Genomic DNA, 13,937 nt, shown 5'->3' on the forward strand with positions numbered 1-13,937 from the left:
AAAAAAAAAAAAAAAAGAATCTTAAGGACTTTCTTGCCCTGGCTGGTTTTGAACTGTTTCTCCTCTCTCAGCCTTCAGAACAGCTAGGATTATAGAGCTGGGAAAGTGGCTCAGTGGTAGAGTGCTTGCCTTGCATGCCAGAGGCCCTGGGTTCAATTCCTCAGCACCACATAAGCAGAATAGCTAGGATTATAGGCAAGAGCCGCCAGGACCCTGCTTCTTGCAGGCTGCTCTGAGCAAGTGTTCATGGCAATTTTTTCTTTTCATAGCAGGCCAGGTCATGGTTGTGTTTTACACAAGCGTGTGCACACGCACACTTCTGAGTTAGCTCGGCTTTCATGCTTCCTGAGTCTCTGCTATGGATTCAAAGCCTTCTGCTGGGCTATTTCTGTGTCTCACCCATTTTCTCTCTCCCTCGGTCCTCACCTAGCCAAGTCACCTGTCCCTTCGCCTGCCCCTTCCCTTGCTGGAAAGCTTGGCGAGGGCAAAGCTGAGTGTCTTCTATCCCAGAGCTCTGGGGCAGGATCCCCCCGGGCCCCGGGCCAGGCACCCAGCAGCTGAGCTGTGGGAGGACTCAGCTTGGAATCCAGAAAATGCTGTCTTCTTCCAGAGCAGGAAAGAAAGAAGAGACTGAGAGAACTTTCTGGAATGGTGGGAATGCCTGATGTCTTGGGAAGGATGTGGCTTATGCAGTTGTTGACAAATGGAATTTTACCTGAAGATCTGTCATTTGAACCAGAGGTGGTGACCTGTTAGTGAAGTCCTCACGACTCAGTGTTAGTATTATCCACACCTTTGGTCTGCAGCTCCACGCATACCTGAGCACACACCTGCCTCACTTCCTGCCCTCAGATTCTCCTGCTACCTGGATAGGGATGGATGCCATGTGCTCCTGATCCTCCTGGGAGATATGGCTCCTCTAATAAACCTTATAATAATCTTTCTCTGGGGCTGGGAAGGTGGCTCAGTGGTAGAGCACTTGCCTTGCATGCTCGAGGCCCTGAGTTCGATTCCTCAGCACCACATAAGATAAAAGTCGGAAGTGGTGCTGTGGCTCAAGTGGTAGAGTGCTCGCCTTGAGCTGAAGAGCTGAGGGACAGCATCCAGGCCCAGAGTTCAGGCCCCACGACCAGACCCAAAAAAACAAAAACAAAAAAAACTTTCTCCTGTGCCTGCTTGCCTCTGTGTGGTCCCCTAGGATGGATGTGAAGGATTCCTTTTGCTCAGGAGACTGAGGCAGGAGGATTACCAGAATCCAGATATCCAAGACCAGCCTGATCACCAGAGCTAGACCTTGCCTCAAAACAACAAATGAATAAAATAGCTGTGCCTTTCACTGCGTGTACATTGTAAGACTCTTGGGTCCGGTCATGGAGCTGAACTCTGGGCCTAGCGCTCTACCACTTGAGCCACAGTGCCACTTCTGGCTTTTTCTGCTTATGTGGTACTGAGGAATCAAACCCACAGCCTCATGCATGCAAAGCAAGTACTTTGCCACTGAGCCACCTTCCCAACCCAGCACATAACTTTTAAAGACAAAAATCACATGCTTGGGGTAGAGACCAAGCCTCAACAGCTTTAGCAAAAGTGTCATACATAGACAGAACAGACTAGATGGGGATACTTATTCCTAATAAAAGTATTTTTTTTTGGGGGGGGTCCGGTCATGGGGCCTGAACTCTGGGCCTGGGCGTTGTCCCTCAGCTCTTTAGCTCAAGGCTAGCGCTCTACCGCTTGAGCCACAATGCCACTTCTGGCTTTTTTCTTTTTGTTTTGTTTTTGTTTTTGGGTCCAGTTGTAGGGCCTGAACTCTGGGCCTGGGCACTGTCCCTCAGCTCTTCAGCTCAAGGCTAGCACTCTACCACCTGAGCCACAGCGCCAGTTCTGGCTTTTTTCTTTTTGCTTATGTGGTGCTGAGGAATCGAACCCAGGGCCTCAGGCATGCAAGGCAAGCATTCTACCACTAAGCCACATTCTCAGCCCTCGATTAACTTTTATTAAGATGCCAAGCCAGGCACCAGTGGCTCACACCTATAATCCTAGCTACTCAGGAGGCTGAAACCTGAGGATTGCAGTTCAAAGCCAGCCTGGGCAGGAAAGTCCTTGAGACTCTTATCTGCAATTAACTACCAGAAAACCGGAAGAGGCGCTGTGGCTAAAGTGGTAGAACACTAGCCTTGAGCTGAAGAGCTCAGGAACAGAGCCCAACCCCAGAGTTCAAGGCCTACGACCAAAAACAACAACAACAACAAAAAGAAAAGATGTCAAGATTATATTACTTAGCTCCACTATCCTTATTTCATTGTCATCCCAATATTCCAGAGGCTGAGACCAGGAGAATGGCAAGTTTGAAGGGCTGGGAATATAATTTAGAGGTAGAGCACTTGCCTACCATGCCTGAGGTCCTGCATTCAATCCATGGACCATAGTATGTACCCCTAATGCCATCATTGAGGAGGCTGTTAGGAAGCAAGATCATGAGTTCAAGGCCAGCCAGAGCTACACAGAATGAAACAAATGAACAAACAAAAAACAACCAGGCATAATCCTATTTACTCAGAGGCTGAGATCTCAAGATCCATTTGGAAGCTGGTCTGGGCAGAAAAATTGTGTGAGACTCTTATCTCCAATTACACTCCATAAAGCCATAAGTGGAGCTATGGCTCAAGTGGTAGAGCGCTAGCCTTGACTGGAAAAAGCTCAGGGACAGCGCCCAGGCCCTGAGTGAAAGCCTCTGTTCCAGTGCACGGGTGCACACACATGTACATACACACGAAGTTAATATATACAAAGGGTAGAAGGCTGTGCAGCCTTCATAATTCAAGGCCCAGGGACCCTCTCCATGTCCATTTACCAGCGCTCAGAGAGGCTGAGGTCAGCTCCCAGAGGCGTGCCACTAAGGGTCAGCACTGGCATCAACCCAGGCTGCGGGGTCCTGGAGCCTGCACCCTCCCGCGGCTGGCAACGCAGCAGCTGTCTGCCTGCAGAATGTGGATTCTTTCCTCCTGACAAGCGCCACGCCGTGCAGGACATGCAGGTCCCACACCAGGGGTTGCTCAGGGGACAGCATGGCAAGTACAGGAAGCGTCTCTGAAGGGACATCAAGGGCCACCCTGCCCTGTCCACAGGCCTGTAGCAGGGGGCAGCAGGACCCTGCAGGCAAAAGCCCCACGTGCAAGAGGCCAGAGGGGCGGGAATCTCCCAGCAATTAGGGCTCAGGGACGCTGGGACCGCTTCTAAATGCTTGCCCTACCGGAAATAGGCTCAACCTGAATCCCAGGCCTCACCCAGACCGGCTCTGAGCCTCCCGCAACCGGGCCCCGCCCTCACTTGGTCTGGCCCCGCCCCACGTAGCCTAACCACGCCCTTCATGTTGTGACCCGCCCCTCCCGTCTGTCTGCCCCCCCCCGCCCTGGCCCCGCCCCTGGCCCCGCCCCTGCAGCCCAGGACCGCCCTGTCCACCCTGGCCCTGCCCACTGTGGCCTGGCCCAGCCTAGCCCGGCTCAGCCCTCTCCTCATCACGCCCTGCATTAGAGTGGATCCCTGCCAAACTACTTCTTGCGTTTGCTGTACATAATTTCCAAACCACTGACTAACCAAATCACAGCCCTGCTCTAGGTTGAGAGAAATTTTCCTTTTTTTTTTTTCAGGCTAGGTTCCTGGAAGCAGAATCTGGCGTAAAGGACAGGATTGTTTTTAAGGCTCGAAAACTGCACGCCCAAAAGCACAGAGGTGCTGCGAGGCTGGCCCTCTGCACTGGCTGGTTACCCCGCAGCCTGAACAGGACAGGGCAGGTCAGGGCCTGTGGCTTTGGTTCACTGATAAACCCCAAGCTCCCAGGCTGGGTGCTCAGCATTTGTGCTGCTGCTTTAGCACTGTGGAAGAGCAGGTTCCACAGGACACGAGGTGCTGGGGAATAAACCCATACCTCTAGAGGCTGTCGGGAGAGAGGACTGGTCTTGCCTGTGTGGCTGCAGGCTCCTTGGGTCAGATTTCTGGCTGTGTGTCTCACTGACCTTCCTAGAAAAAAGTAGGACCCTGACCACAGGCCCTATGCACATCAGGGAAGAAGCATGGAACGCACACGCGCGTGCACACACACACACACACACACACAGAGGAAGTGCCCTGTATGGTGGCAGATACCATCACAGTGTCTTGTTCTGGGGACAGAGCATCCTGGTATCTACCCTACCCTCTCCTGACTCTCTGCCTTCCCTGCCCTGGTTGTAGGACCAGACTCTCCTCTCCTTCCTTTCATCTGGATACCCCCTCCCTTTCCTCTCACCTCTCCCCTGGCTCTTCCCTCCCCACCACACTTTTTTTTTTTTTGAGAAGAGGCTATTGCTGGTGAGATAAGGTCTCCCTGCATAGCCCTGGCCATTCTTGAATTCTCTGTCCTCAGTCTTTCTGCTTCTGCTTCCCTTGTTCCAGGACTACAGTTATGCACCACCATGCCCAGCACAAGCTCCCCTCCCCCCCTTTTTTTTGCCAGTCCTGGGGCCTGAACTCAGAGCCTGGGTACTGTCCCTCAGCTCTTCAGCTCAAGGCTAGCACTCTACCACTTGAGCCACAGCGCCACTTCTGGCTTTTTTTTCTTTTTGCTTATGTGGTGCTAGGGAATTGAACCCAGGGCCTCAGGCATGCAAGGCAAGTGCTCTACCACTGAGCCACCTTCCCAGCCCCACTTTCAGCTTTTTCTGTGTGTGTGGTACTAAGGAATGGAATCCAGGGCTTCATACATGCTAGGTAAGCGCTCTACCACTAAACCACCTTCCCAGCCCTTGGCTCCCATTTGAAAAAGAGAATGTGCTTTTCTTGTACCTGTACCAGGGCTTGAACTCAGGTTCTTTCACTGTCCCTCCCTCCCTCCCTGTCACTTTCTCTCCACCACTTGAGTCCAGCTTTTTGGCTGGAGATAATTGGAGATAAGAATCTTTCCAATTTGTCTGTCTCGGCTGGCTTCCAACCTTGATCCTTAGACTTCAGCCTCTGGAGCAGCTAGGCTTATAGGCTTAAACTTCGAGCATCCAGCTTATTTTTCTCTATTACTTTTTTTTTTCACCACAGTAATTTACAACCTTGCCCTATTACAATGTCTTTCCTAGCCCTCCTTTAATTTTCTGAGATCAGAAACTCACCATATAGCCCCAGCTGGCTTCAAACTGATGATCCTCTTTCCTTTTCCTCCTGAGAATTTTGAAACAAGGGACTTTTGGGATACACTGCAGTGGGAGGGGACAGGAGAGGGTAGAGAGGGGCCATCAGATGGTGCTGGCACCTGGGCTTCCATTGACTCGAGACACATTCTGCACCTGTGTTGAAGGTGGAGCGTGTGGCTGCGTCCATCACCAGCCAGCCCTTCAAGCAGTCAACCCCAGCTTCCAGGGGCTGGATTCTCCCCCAGACCTCACAGAGCACACCGGGCCGTTGGGTGGAGGCAACTGTTTACATTCTCCTTTGGAAGCTTCTCTTCCCAAGCCCTCCAGGCTTTCTCCCTTGGCGGGCTTGGGCCCTTGATCTCCGCCCACTTGTCCAAGGCCAAGGCCAAGTTGCAGGCTGGTTACTGCTTCCACTCAGGGGCTGCTGCTCCACCCCCCACAGGCCCGGGGATGTCGTTTGTCCCACTAATGAGCCTCAGTCAGAGGACCCTCTCCTGGAACCGCCCCTCCCTCACCCGTGGAAAGAGGCCCCAATTGGGGAGCCAGCAGATGGTGGGCTGGGTGCTGGGAGGGGCCTGGCTGGCAGACGCTGGAGCCTGGGGTTCTCTGGGCAGGGACTTCTGCTTTAGATGCTGAGCTCAGAGAGCTGGGCTTGGAGGCCAGCAGGTGCTGGGCCTTCATCAGCACCCCAGGGCTTAGGACTCACTCCATTGCAGAGCTAGGAGAGCTCCAGAATCTTCCGAGAGCTGGGCTAGCAGTGGGCTGTTTTCTTCACAGATTCCCGCTGGATTCAGATCCATAAAGCCCAGAGGTAGCCACCTGTGCTGGTCTAAGCTGCACTGAGGAAAAAGGGGCAATAAACTTGAGCTTACCTCAGACCACCCACCTTCAGTGAAACTGAATGAAGCCCCTAGCCGTGGAGAAGGAAAGCCCATCATCCCAGCACTCAGGCAGCAGAGGCTGGAGGACCTAGAGTTGGAGGCCAGCCTGGACTACGTTAGACACCTTGTGTCAAAGACTAAGGGGCTGGGAGTGTGATTTGGTGGCGGACCAGGCATGACCATGGCTCCGTTTCTAAAACAGTTGAAGCCCCACAACTGACAAAACAAACAAAAACACAAACAAACAAAACAGTTGAGATGACTAAATTGTAGGAATGGAGAACGGATGGGTACAATTGCACAGTGCTAAGGTGACCCCAACATTAGTTAGTGCTTGTCTAACATTGTACCACTGAGAATCTGGGCAAAGGACACACAAGACCTCTTGGTATTCTCTTTGTAATCTAGGATGACTTCCAAATTAAAAGGTAAAAGTGAAATTAAAAGCATCCAGAATTGAGTTCAAATCCCATTCACTGGCCACGTGACCTGAGGCAGATTGCACGACTTCCATTAGCTTCATTCCCCACCCTCCCCCACCCCCAATGTAGGGTGGAACTTGTGTGGTTGGTAAGAGTTCGAGGAGATCACACCTGTTTGATGTAAAGGACCTGGATCCTGGTAAGGCTCCAGCAGACAATTATTGGTAGTTTTAATTTTTTCTTTGTGCCAGTACTGGGCTTGAACTCAGGACCTTTCCACGCTCCCTTAGCCTTCACTCAAGGCTAAGGCTCTACTGCTTGAGCCACATCTCCACTTCTGGCTTATTGCTGGTTAGAGATGAATGTCTCTTGGATTTGTCGTCTGGCTTTGAACCAGGATCCTCAGATCTCAATCCTTAGTAAACAGGATTAAGGGTGTGAGCCACTGAGATGGGCTTTTCTTTTTTCTCTTTAGGGGTGTGGTGTTGGCAGTGCTGGCAACAGAACCCAAGATACCCCACATGCTAGATAAAGCTCTACTGCTTAGATACACCCCAACTCACACAGCTTTCCTTTCTTTTCTTTTTTCAGTCATGAGGCTTGAACTCAGGGCCTAGGCACTGTCTCTGAGCTTCTTTTGCTCAAGGCTAGCACTCTACCACTTGAGCCACAGTGCCACTTCCAGCTTTTTCTGTTCATGTAGTACTGAGGAATGGAACCCGGGGCTTCGTGCATGCTAGGCAAACACGCTGCCACATTCCCAGACACAAGCATTTTCTCTGTGTGCATATAGCAAGAGCTCAATGCATGCCAGCTTGTGAGGTTTAGTTGAGGAGAACTCCTTGGCTTCCTCTGCCTGGCCCTGTCCACTTAGTGGATGAGAGCCAGGCTGCCTGCCCGGGTATCTGGCATAGTGGGGACTCCCAGTGGGGATGGGTTTCTTCATTTTTCAAAAGATTATAGGTTAGCATGACATAACACAGCCTGCAAATGGCATGGCTCCCAGCTGCCACAGCCACCTGATACATTGAATAGGCTGCATTCCTAGCTTGATCGCCCATCTTTCAGGCAAACAGCCCCATTCCCTGCTAGGTCCACAGCCTTGGTGTTTTTTGTCACTCAGATTCTCAGTTGGTAGAGTGCCAGCCTTGATCACAAAGAGGCTCAGGACAGCACCCAGGTCCTGAGTTCAAGCCCCACAACCGACGAAGAAAACAACCAGATTCCCATAGATGTCCGGTCTCAGCAGCAAGTGAGACTTTGGTGTGAATTATGCACAACCGATGCTGGGTGAACTTTTTGTAAAAAATCTGTTTGTGCTTTGATCTCTTTCTCTAATCTCCAAGCTACAGCCCTGCTGCAGAATGTCTTCCCTCTGCAAACGGGCATGAAGGAGCGCCCTCCAGAGGGCCTGGTGAGCTATTGATTACAGACCAATTTTACAAATTGTGGTTCTATCATAAGCCCAGCAACACAGCAGGAATGCAGACCCTCCAGTGGGTTTAGGAGCACAGACAGTTACAAAGTAACCCACAGACCTTGATGAAATTGGTTTCGATCCTGTTTTTCCTGGGTCTGAAAAATTAGATGTAACTCCCAAGAGTGTGCAGTGTGTGTGTGTGTGTGTGTGTGTGTGAGAGAGAGAGAGAGAGAGAGAGAGAGAGATTCCAAATTCCTTCTGGCTTCTTTTGAAATAAAGGAGTGGCCAGGACCAGCACAGGGACGGAAGAGTGTCCTTTGCAGGAAACGTGGGTCCCTTATTCCCAGGAGAGAAAGTGGCACAGCAGCCTGGCGGGGGAGAGACGCAGTGAATGCTTGCTGAATTCCTACAACTTTCTTATCTTCCTTCCTTTTTTTTTTTTTCCGGTGCTGATTCTGGGCTTGAACTCAGGGTCTTGGTGCTCTCCCTCAGCCTTTTCTCTCAAGGCTAGCATTCTATCACTTGAGCCACATTTCCACTTCTAACTTTTTGGAGGTTAATTAACAATAAGAGTCTAGACAAGCCGGATGCTGGTGGCTCACATCTGTAATCCTAGCTACTAAGGAGGTTGAGATCTGCGGATCACAGTTCAAAGCCAGGTTGGGCAGGAAAGTCTGTGAGACCCTTATCTCCAGTTAACCACCAGAAAACCAGAAGTAGCATTGTGGCTCAAGTGGTTGAACACTAGCCTTGAGCTGAAGAGCTGAGGGACAGAGTCCAGGCCCAGAGTTCAAGCCTCACAACCAAAAAAAAAAAAAAAGTCTCAGACTTTCCTGCCCTGACTGGCTTCAACCCTTGATCCTCAGATCTCAGCCTCCTGAGTCTCTAGGATGATAGGTGTGAGCCACAGGCACTGGGCTGAAGTCTCCCTTTTCTCTGGGCCTGCTCGGTCACTCCCCCATCCAGCATCCCACACATCCTCGCCCGTGAACTGGATGGTGATCAGCATCTATGGATGCAGCCGTGCACCGCGGAGGCGTGAGGAAAGCCACGTCCTGCACACCATGTCCTATGCTTTCAGATGCATGGCAAACACCCGGGAGAACTTGATAAAGAGGCTGTTTCTGGGCCGAGAATGTAACTTTGTGGTAAAGTGTGGGCTTAGCATGCTAGAGTCCCTGGACTGGATCTCCAGCACAGGAAATTTAAATTAAAATAAGAAAAAAGAAAAACTAGGTTCTGGGGCCACAGCGAGGTTTCCTGATTGGGTTTGAGAGGCGTGCATCCTTCCTGGCTGTGCTACCAGCCCCTAAGAAGCTTCACAGCATCTCTGAGCTCTGAAACCTCTTCTGGATTTATGTTTTCATTTATTTTATTTTATTTTTTGCAGGTTATAGGGCTTGAACTCAGGGTCTGGGCTGTCCCTGAACCTCTGTGTGCTCAAGGCTGGCTCTCTACCACTTGAGCCACAGTGCCACTTCTAGTTTTTGAGTGGTTAATTGGAGATAAGCATCTCACGAGGACTTTTCTGCCCAGGCTGGCTCAGAACCAAGATCCTCAGATCTCAGCCTCATGAATACTATGATTACTGGAGTGAGACACTGGCGCCTGGCCTTCTGGAGTGTGTGTGTGTGTGTGTGTGTGTGTGTGTCAGTCGCAGGGCTTGAACTCTAGGCCTGGGCGCTGTCCCTCAGCTCTTCAGCTCAAGGCAAGTGCCCTACCACTTGAGCCACAGCACCACTTCCAGCTTTTTCTATGTATGTGGTACTGAGGGATTGAACCCAGGCCTTCATGTATGCAAGACGAGCACTCTACCGCTGAGCCACATTCCCAGCCCTTCTGGATATTTGTGTGTGTGTGTGTGTGTGTGTGTGTGTGTGTGTGTGTGTGTTGGTACTGGGGCTCAAACTTAGGGCCTCATGCTGTTTTTCTTGAGGCACAGCTCTCTTTTTGGCTTTTTGGTGGATAAGAATCTCATGGACTTTCCTAGCCTGGCTTGCTTCCAACCATGATCCTCAAAGCTCAGCCTCCTGAGTAGCTAGGATTATAGACATGAGCCACCAGTGCTGGCTTTCCTCTGAATATGATTTAAGGCAACATCAGATGTTGCTTACCAGCTGCCATGGGTGCTGACTGTACAATCAAAGACAGACACTACACACTGAGCCTACAGGGGCTCCCAGGCTGGGGCTTAAAGGTCTGACTATAATTGGATCCTAAGGTTTTGTGGTTCTCTGGCAAAAATAGTACAATGGAATTTTCATCTCCCAGAAAACATCTCTCCAAATATTCAGACAGGAATCCTCAGTGCCTACCGATCAGAGAGCCAGGAATCAGTAAGTCCAGAAGGAGCTCCAGGAGGAATTTAGACCAAACTCTACCCTGCATGTTGCAGACAGGGGAAGACAGACCTGGGAAGCAGAGCATTGTGGCTCTAGGATCTGGGGCTGTTTTTGCCATTTTGTTGTCCAGTGCAAATAAACACCAGCCACAACACTAGAAAGATGTAATTTAAAAATTTTTAGACAATAGTCACATTAAGAAAAAACAGCTTGGGCTGGGAAGGTGGCTCAGTGCTAGAGTGCTGGCCTTGCATTCATGAGGCCCTGGGTTCCATTCCTCAGCACCACATAAGCAGAAAAAGCCAGAAGTGGCGCTGTGGCTCAAGTAGTAGAGTGCTAGCCTTGAGCTGAAGAGCTCAGAGACAGCGCCCAGACTGAGTTCAGGCCCCATGACCTGCAAAAAAAAAAAAAATTAACAAAACAAAAAACAGCAAAAAGAAATAGGTGAAATGAATTTAGTACTATTTAAATCCAAGACAATACAAAACATTACCATTTCAACATGGAATCAACTAATAGTTATTTTTCAGTATCTATTTATCAATCATCTATATTGGGGGGGGCGGGCAGCAGGGCTTGAGATGGAACCCAGGGCATGCTAGGCAAGCACTCCAGCACAGAGCTACACCCCAGCTTGCTTTATTTATGTATTTATTTGAGATAGGGTTTCAGACTGGACTCAAAGTCCCAGTCCACCTGCTTCAGCCTCTTGAGTGCCAGGATGACAGATGTACACCACTGGTTATTTCTTTTGGGTGGTATTGTGGTTTAAATTCAGGGTTTCAAGTTTGTTGGGTGGGTATTCTACGGTAGAACTACCACCCCAGTCCTTTTTGTTTTTAGTTATTTTGGGGATAGGTCTCTTGTTTTTGTCTGGGCTGGCCTAGACCGTAATTAATTGTGTGTGTATGTCACTAATGAAGCTTAAACTCAGGGCCTGAGGACTGCCCTTGAGCTTTTTTGCCCAAGGCTAGCATTCTGCCATTTGAATAACAGCTCCGTGTCTGGCTTTTAGAAAGTTAATTGGAGATAAGAGACTCCCGGACTTCCTTCAAGGGCTCAAATCTCAGATGCCTCCCGAGTAGTTAGGATTACAGGTGTGAGCCACCAGTGCCTGTCTCTGAAAGCCAGTGTGAGCCAAGTGTGATAGTATGCCTGTAATCCTGGCACTTGCTTCAAAAACAAAACAAAGGAAGGAAGGAAGGAAAGGAGGAAAAAAGGAAGGAGGAAGAAAAAGGAGAAAGCTAGGGAGGGAGGGAGAGATCTCCAATATGTGTTTCACACCTAACTGCACACTGGATGCATTTCAAATGCCCAGTTGCTACCAGGTAGGCCCCAGAGATGGAAACTGTATCCTTTAATTGAGCATCATAACTCGATTTTCATTTGTGACTACCATCACTTGCACGATTGGTGGATTTCCATTTTTGACTACCATCACTTCCACGATTGGTGGCCATAGCAAGGGAGGAGCCCATGAACCTCCCAGTTGGAGGTGAGGCTTGAATGAGACCACACTTCTGAGAGGCACTCGGAATGCAGCTGAGGCCAAGCCTCGCTTGACATAAGCTTTCACTGCAGTCCAAAGGAGGCCAAATAGCAAGGGCCAGCTGGCGCGGGGAGCCCACGTATGGACACATGTTATGGATGTGGCCCAACACCAGACCAGAAGTGCTTGAGGAATCTTACCTCCTCTCCAGCTTTTGCACCAATTCATCCCATCCCCAGAGCAGTGGCTAGAGGAAAGCCCAGGGAAATTCCAAGCACATTAAAAAAATTGTTATTATAAAGGCGATATACAGAGGGGTTACCGTTACATAAACCAGGTAAAGAGTACATTTCTTTTGGGGCAATGTCACCCTTTCCTTTGCTCTCTCCATTTTTTAAAAAAATTTATTTTATTTGTGAACATACTGTACAGAGGGGTTACAATTACATGGGCAGGATAATGCATACATTTCTTACCAAGCATTGCAGCCTTCTCTCCATGTTTTCCCTTCCATTCCCACCCAGCAAGCACATTTTAGGGGAGGGGTCACCCCCACCTAGTCTGATGGGTGTTTGGTGCTCTGTGGCTTTGGTCCCATAAAGACCTTGCTGATGATGCCTGCAGCCCATCTCATTCAGCTGGGAATGTCACGTGCGCTTCCTAGGGACAGTCGTGCCGAAAACTGAGACATGTAGTGGCAGAAATCCCTTCTATCACCTGGCAAGTAGGGCTAGTGATGGGTGTACCCCTAAAGCGCCTTTCTTCTCCAGCAACATCCTCGAGAAAAACCAGTTTTGGGAGCGCCACACCTGGGGGTCAGATGATGCAATGTGGTATTAGCGTTTTATTGTGTCAGTGTTTCTGACACACCGGTCTTCAGCCTGGCAAAGAGCACAGAATGGGCCCAAGAAAGAACCAGACTGGCTGGCAGCAAGTCGTAAGGAGCTTGTAATTGGTGGAGGGAGGCTGAGCTTCCAGGCAGCCTCCTGCAGGCCGGCTAGCACCAACATGTTCTTTCCTGAAGCAGGCTTGGAGGATACATCTACCAGGAATTCTCTCCTGGTTGGTTCTCCTGTTTTATTTCAAAGCACCCAGGATTAATTGCTTTAATCTTTTTTTTTTAAATGCAAGGCCTGTGAAGAAATGGTTTTCAAAAGGTGCTTCTATTCTGTCTTGACCTTTTAGAAAATCTCTGAAATGTACCTGTTGATTATTCATTTTCAAGGTTCTTTTACATAAGTGCTCTTGGTTTCCTGATACACACAGTCTTTTGACGTTGATCAAGTACTTTAGTTTTGGACCTCTTGGACTCTTGCCTTCTTGTGACAGTACCAAGGCTTGAACTCAGGGCCTGGGTGCTGTCCCTTAGCTTCCCCCCCCCCCCCCCAGAAGGATAGCAGTCTACCACTTGAGCCACAGTTCCCCTGCCAGCTTTTTGTTGGTTAATTGGAGATGAGCGTCTCACACGGACGTTCCTGCCTGGCTTCAAACGCGGATCCTCAGCTCTCCCCAACAGCTATAGCCTAGCCCTTTAATCTCACCTCAGCCCCACAGAAGCTATTTCTTCCCAGAACCCAGGAACTGGATTACTTTGGCCTCCTGGCGGGGACTCGCGGTCGGGGTGGTCTTGACCCTTGCCTGGCTGAGCTGACCTTTCCCTCAAGGCCTTCCCCATCTGGAACAGGGCACATGCCCGCCCTAGAACGTTCCTTCGTAATATTACTTTGTAACACTAACCATCCTTGCAACTATGTGTTGAATCTGGCTCTCTCGTGACTTCGCTTTCCACTTGGGGAGGGGGGCTCGGGAACTCTGTCCAGGCCCTGGGTGATGCCCACTTCGATGGCCCTCCCCATCACTGCTAACTAGTTGGCTCCATCGCCCCGACCTTGGCGACCCCGCGCTTGTGGCAGGCCCCCGGGCCGCGGGAGGGGGAACGCATGCACACGCGCAGGCGACAGCAGCCTCCCTGCCCGGGCGCAGGCTCTCGGCACCGCATCCATCTTCGCTTCCGGTCGCTCAATTAGGGCACGTCCCTCGCTGGCTGCTGCGTGAGCGAAGGAACTGTTTTCCAGCGGGTGTCCTCGGGTGACCTGTCTAGACGTGCCCAGGAAAAAAAACAACGCCGGCGCTCTCCCGAGCCCCGGAGACGTCTCGGACAGACGCGCAGGTCGCGGCGCGGCAGGCCCTGGGCACGCTCGCGCGCCTCTGGCGGAAGGCG

General features: G+C 50.6%; 1 protein-coding gene across 1 annotated transcript in view; it reads left to right on the forward strand.

The window, feature by feature from the left end:
- Positions 1–13,937, forward strand: part of Rcc2 (regulator of chromosome condensation 2) — a 36,386-nt gene that overhangs the window by 2,115 nt on the left and 20,334 nt on the right. The window contains exons 2-5 of the mRNA XM_013032708.1: positions 5,327–5,440; positions 5,541–5,714; positions 6,595–6,664; positions 7,812–7,879. Of these exons, the coding sequence (XP_012888162.1) occupies positions 5,327–5,440; positions 5,541–5,714; positions 6,595–6,664; positions 7,812–7,879 (426 nt within the window). The remainder of the gene's footprint in view (positions 1–5,326; positions 5,441–5,540; positions 5,715–6,594; positions 6,665–7,811; positions 7,880–13,937) is intronic.

The sequence above is a fragment of the Dipodomys ordii genome, unplaced genomic scaffold, assembly GCF_000151885.1.
Source record: "Dipodomys ordii isolate 6190 unplaced genomic scaffold, Dord_2.0 Scaffold6, whole genome shotgun sequence".
Lineage (NCBI taxonomy): Eukaryota > Metazoa > Chordata > Mammalia > Rodentia > Heteromyidae > Dipodomys > Dipodomys ordii.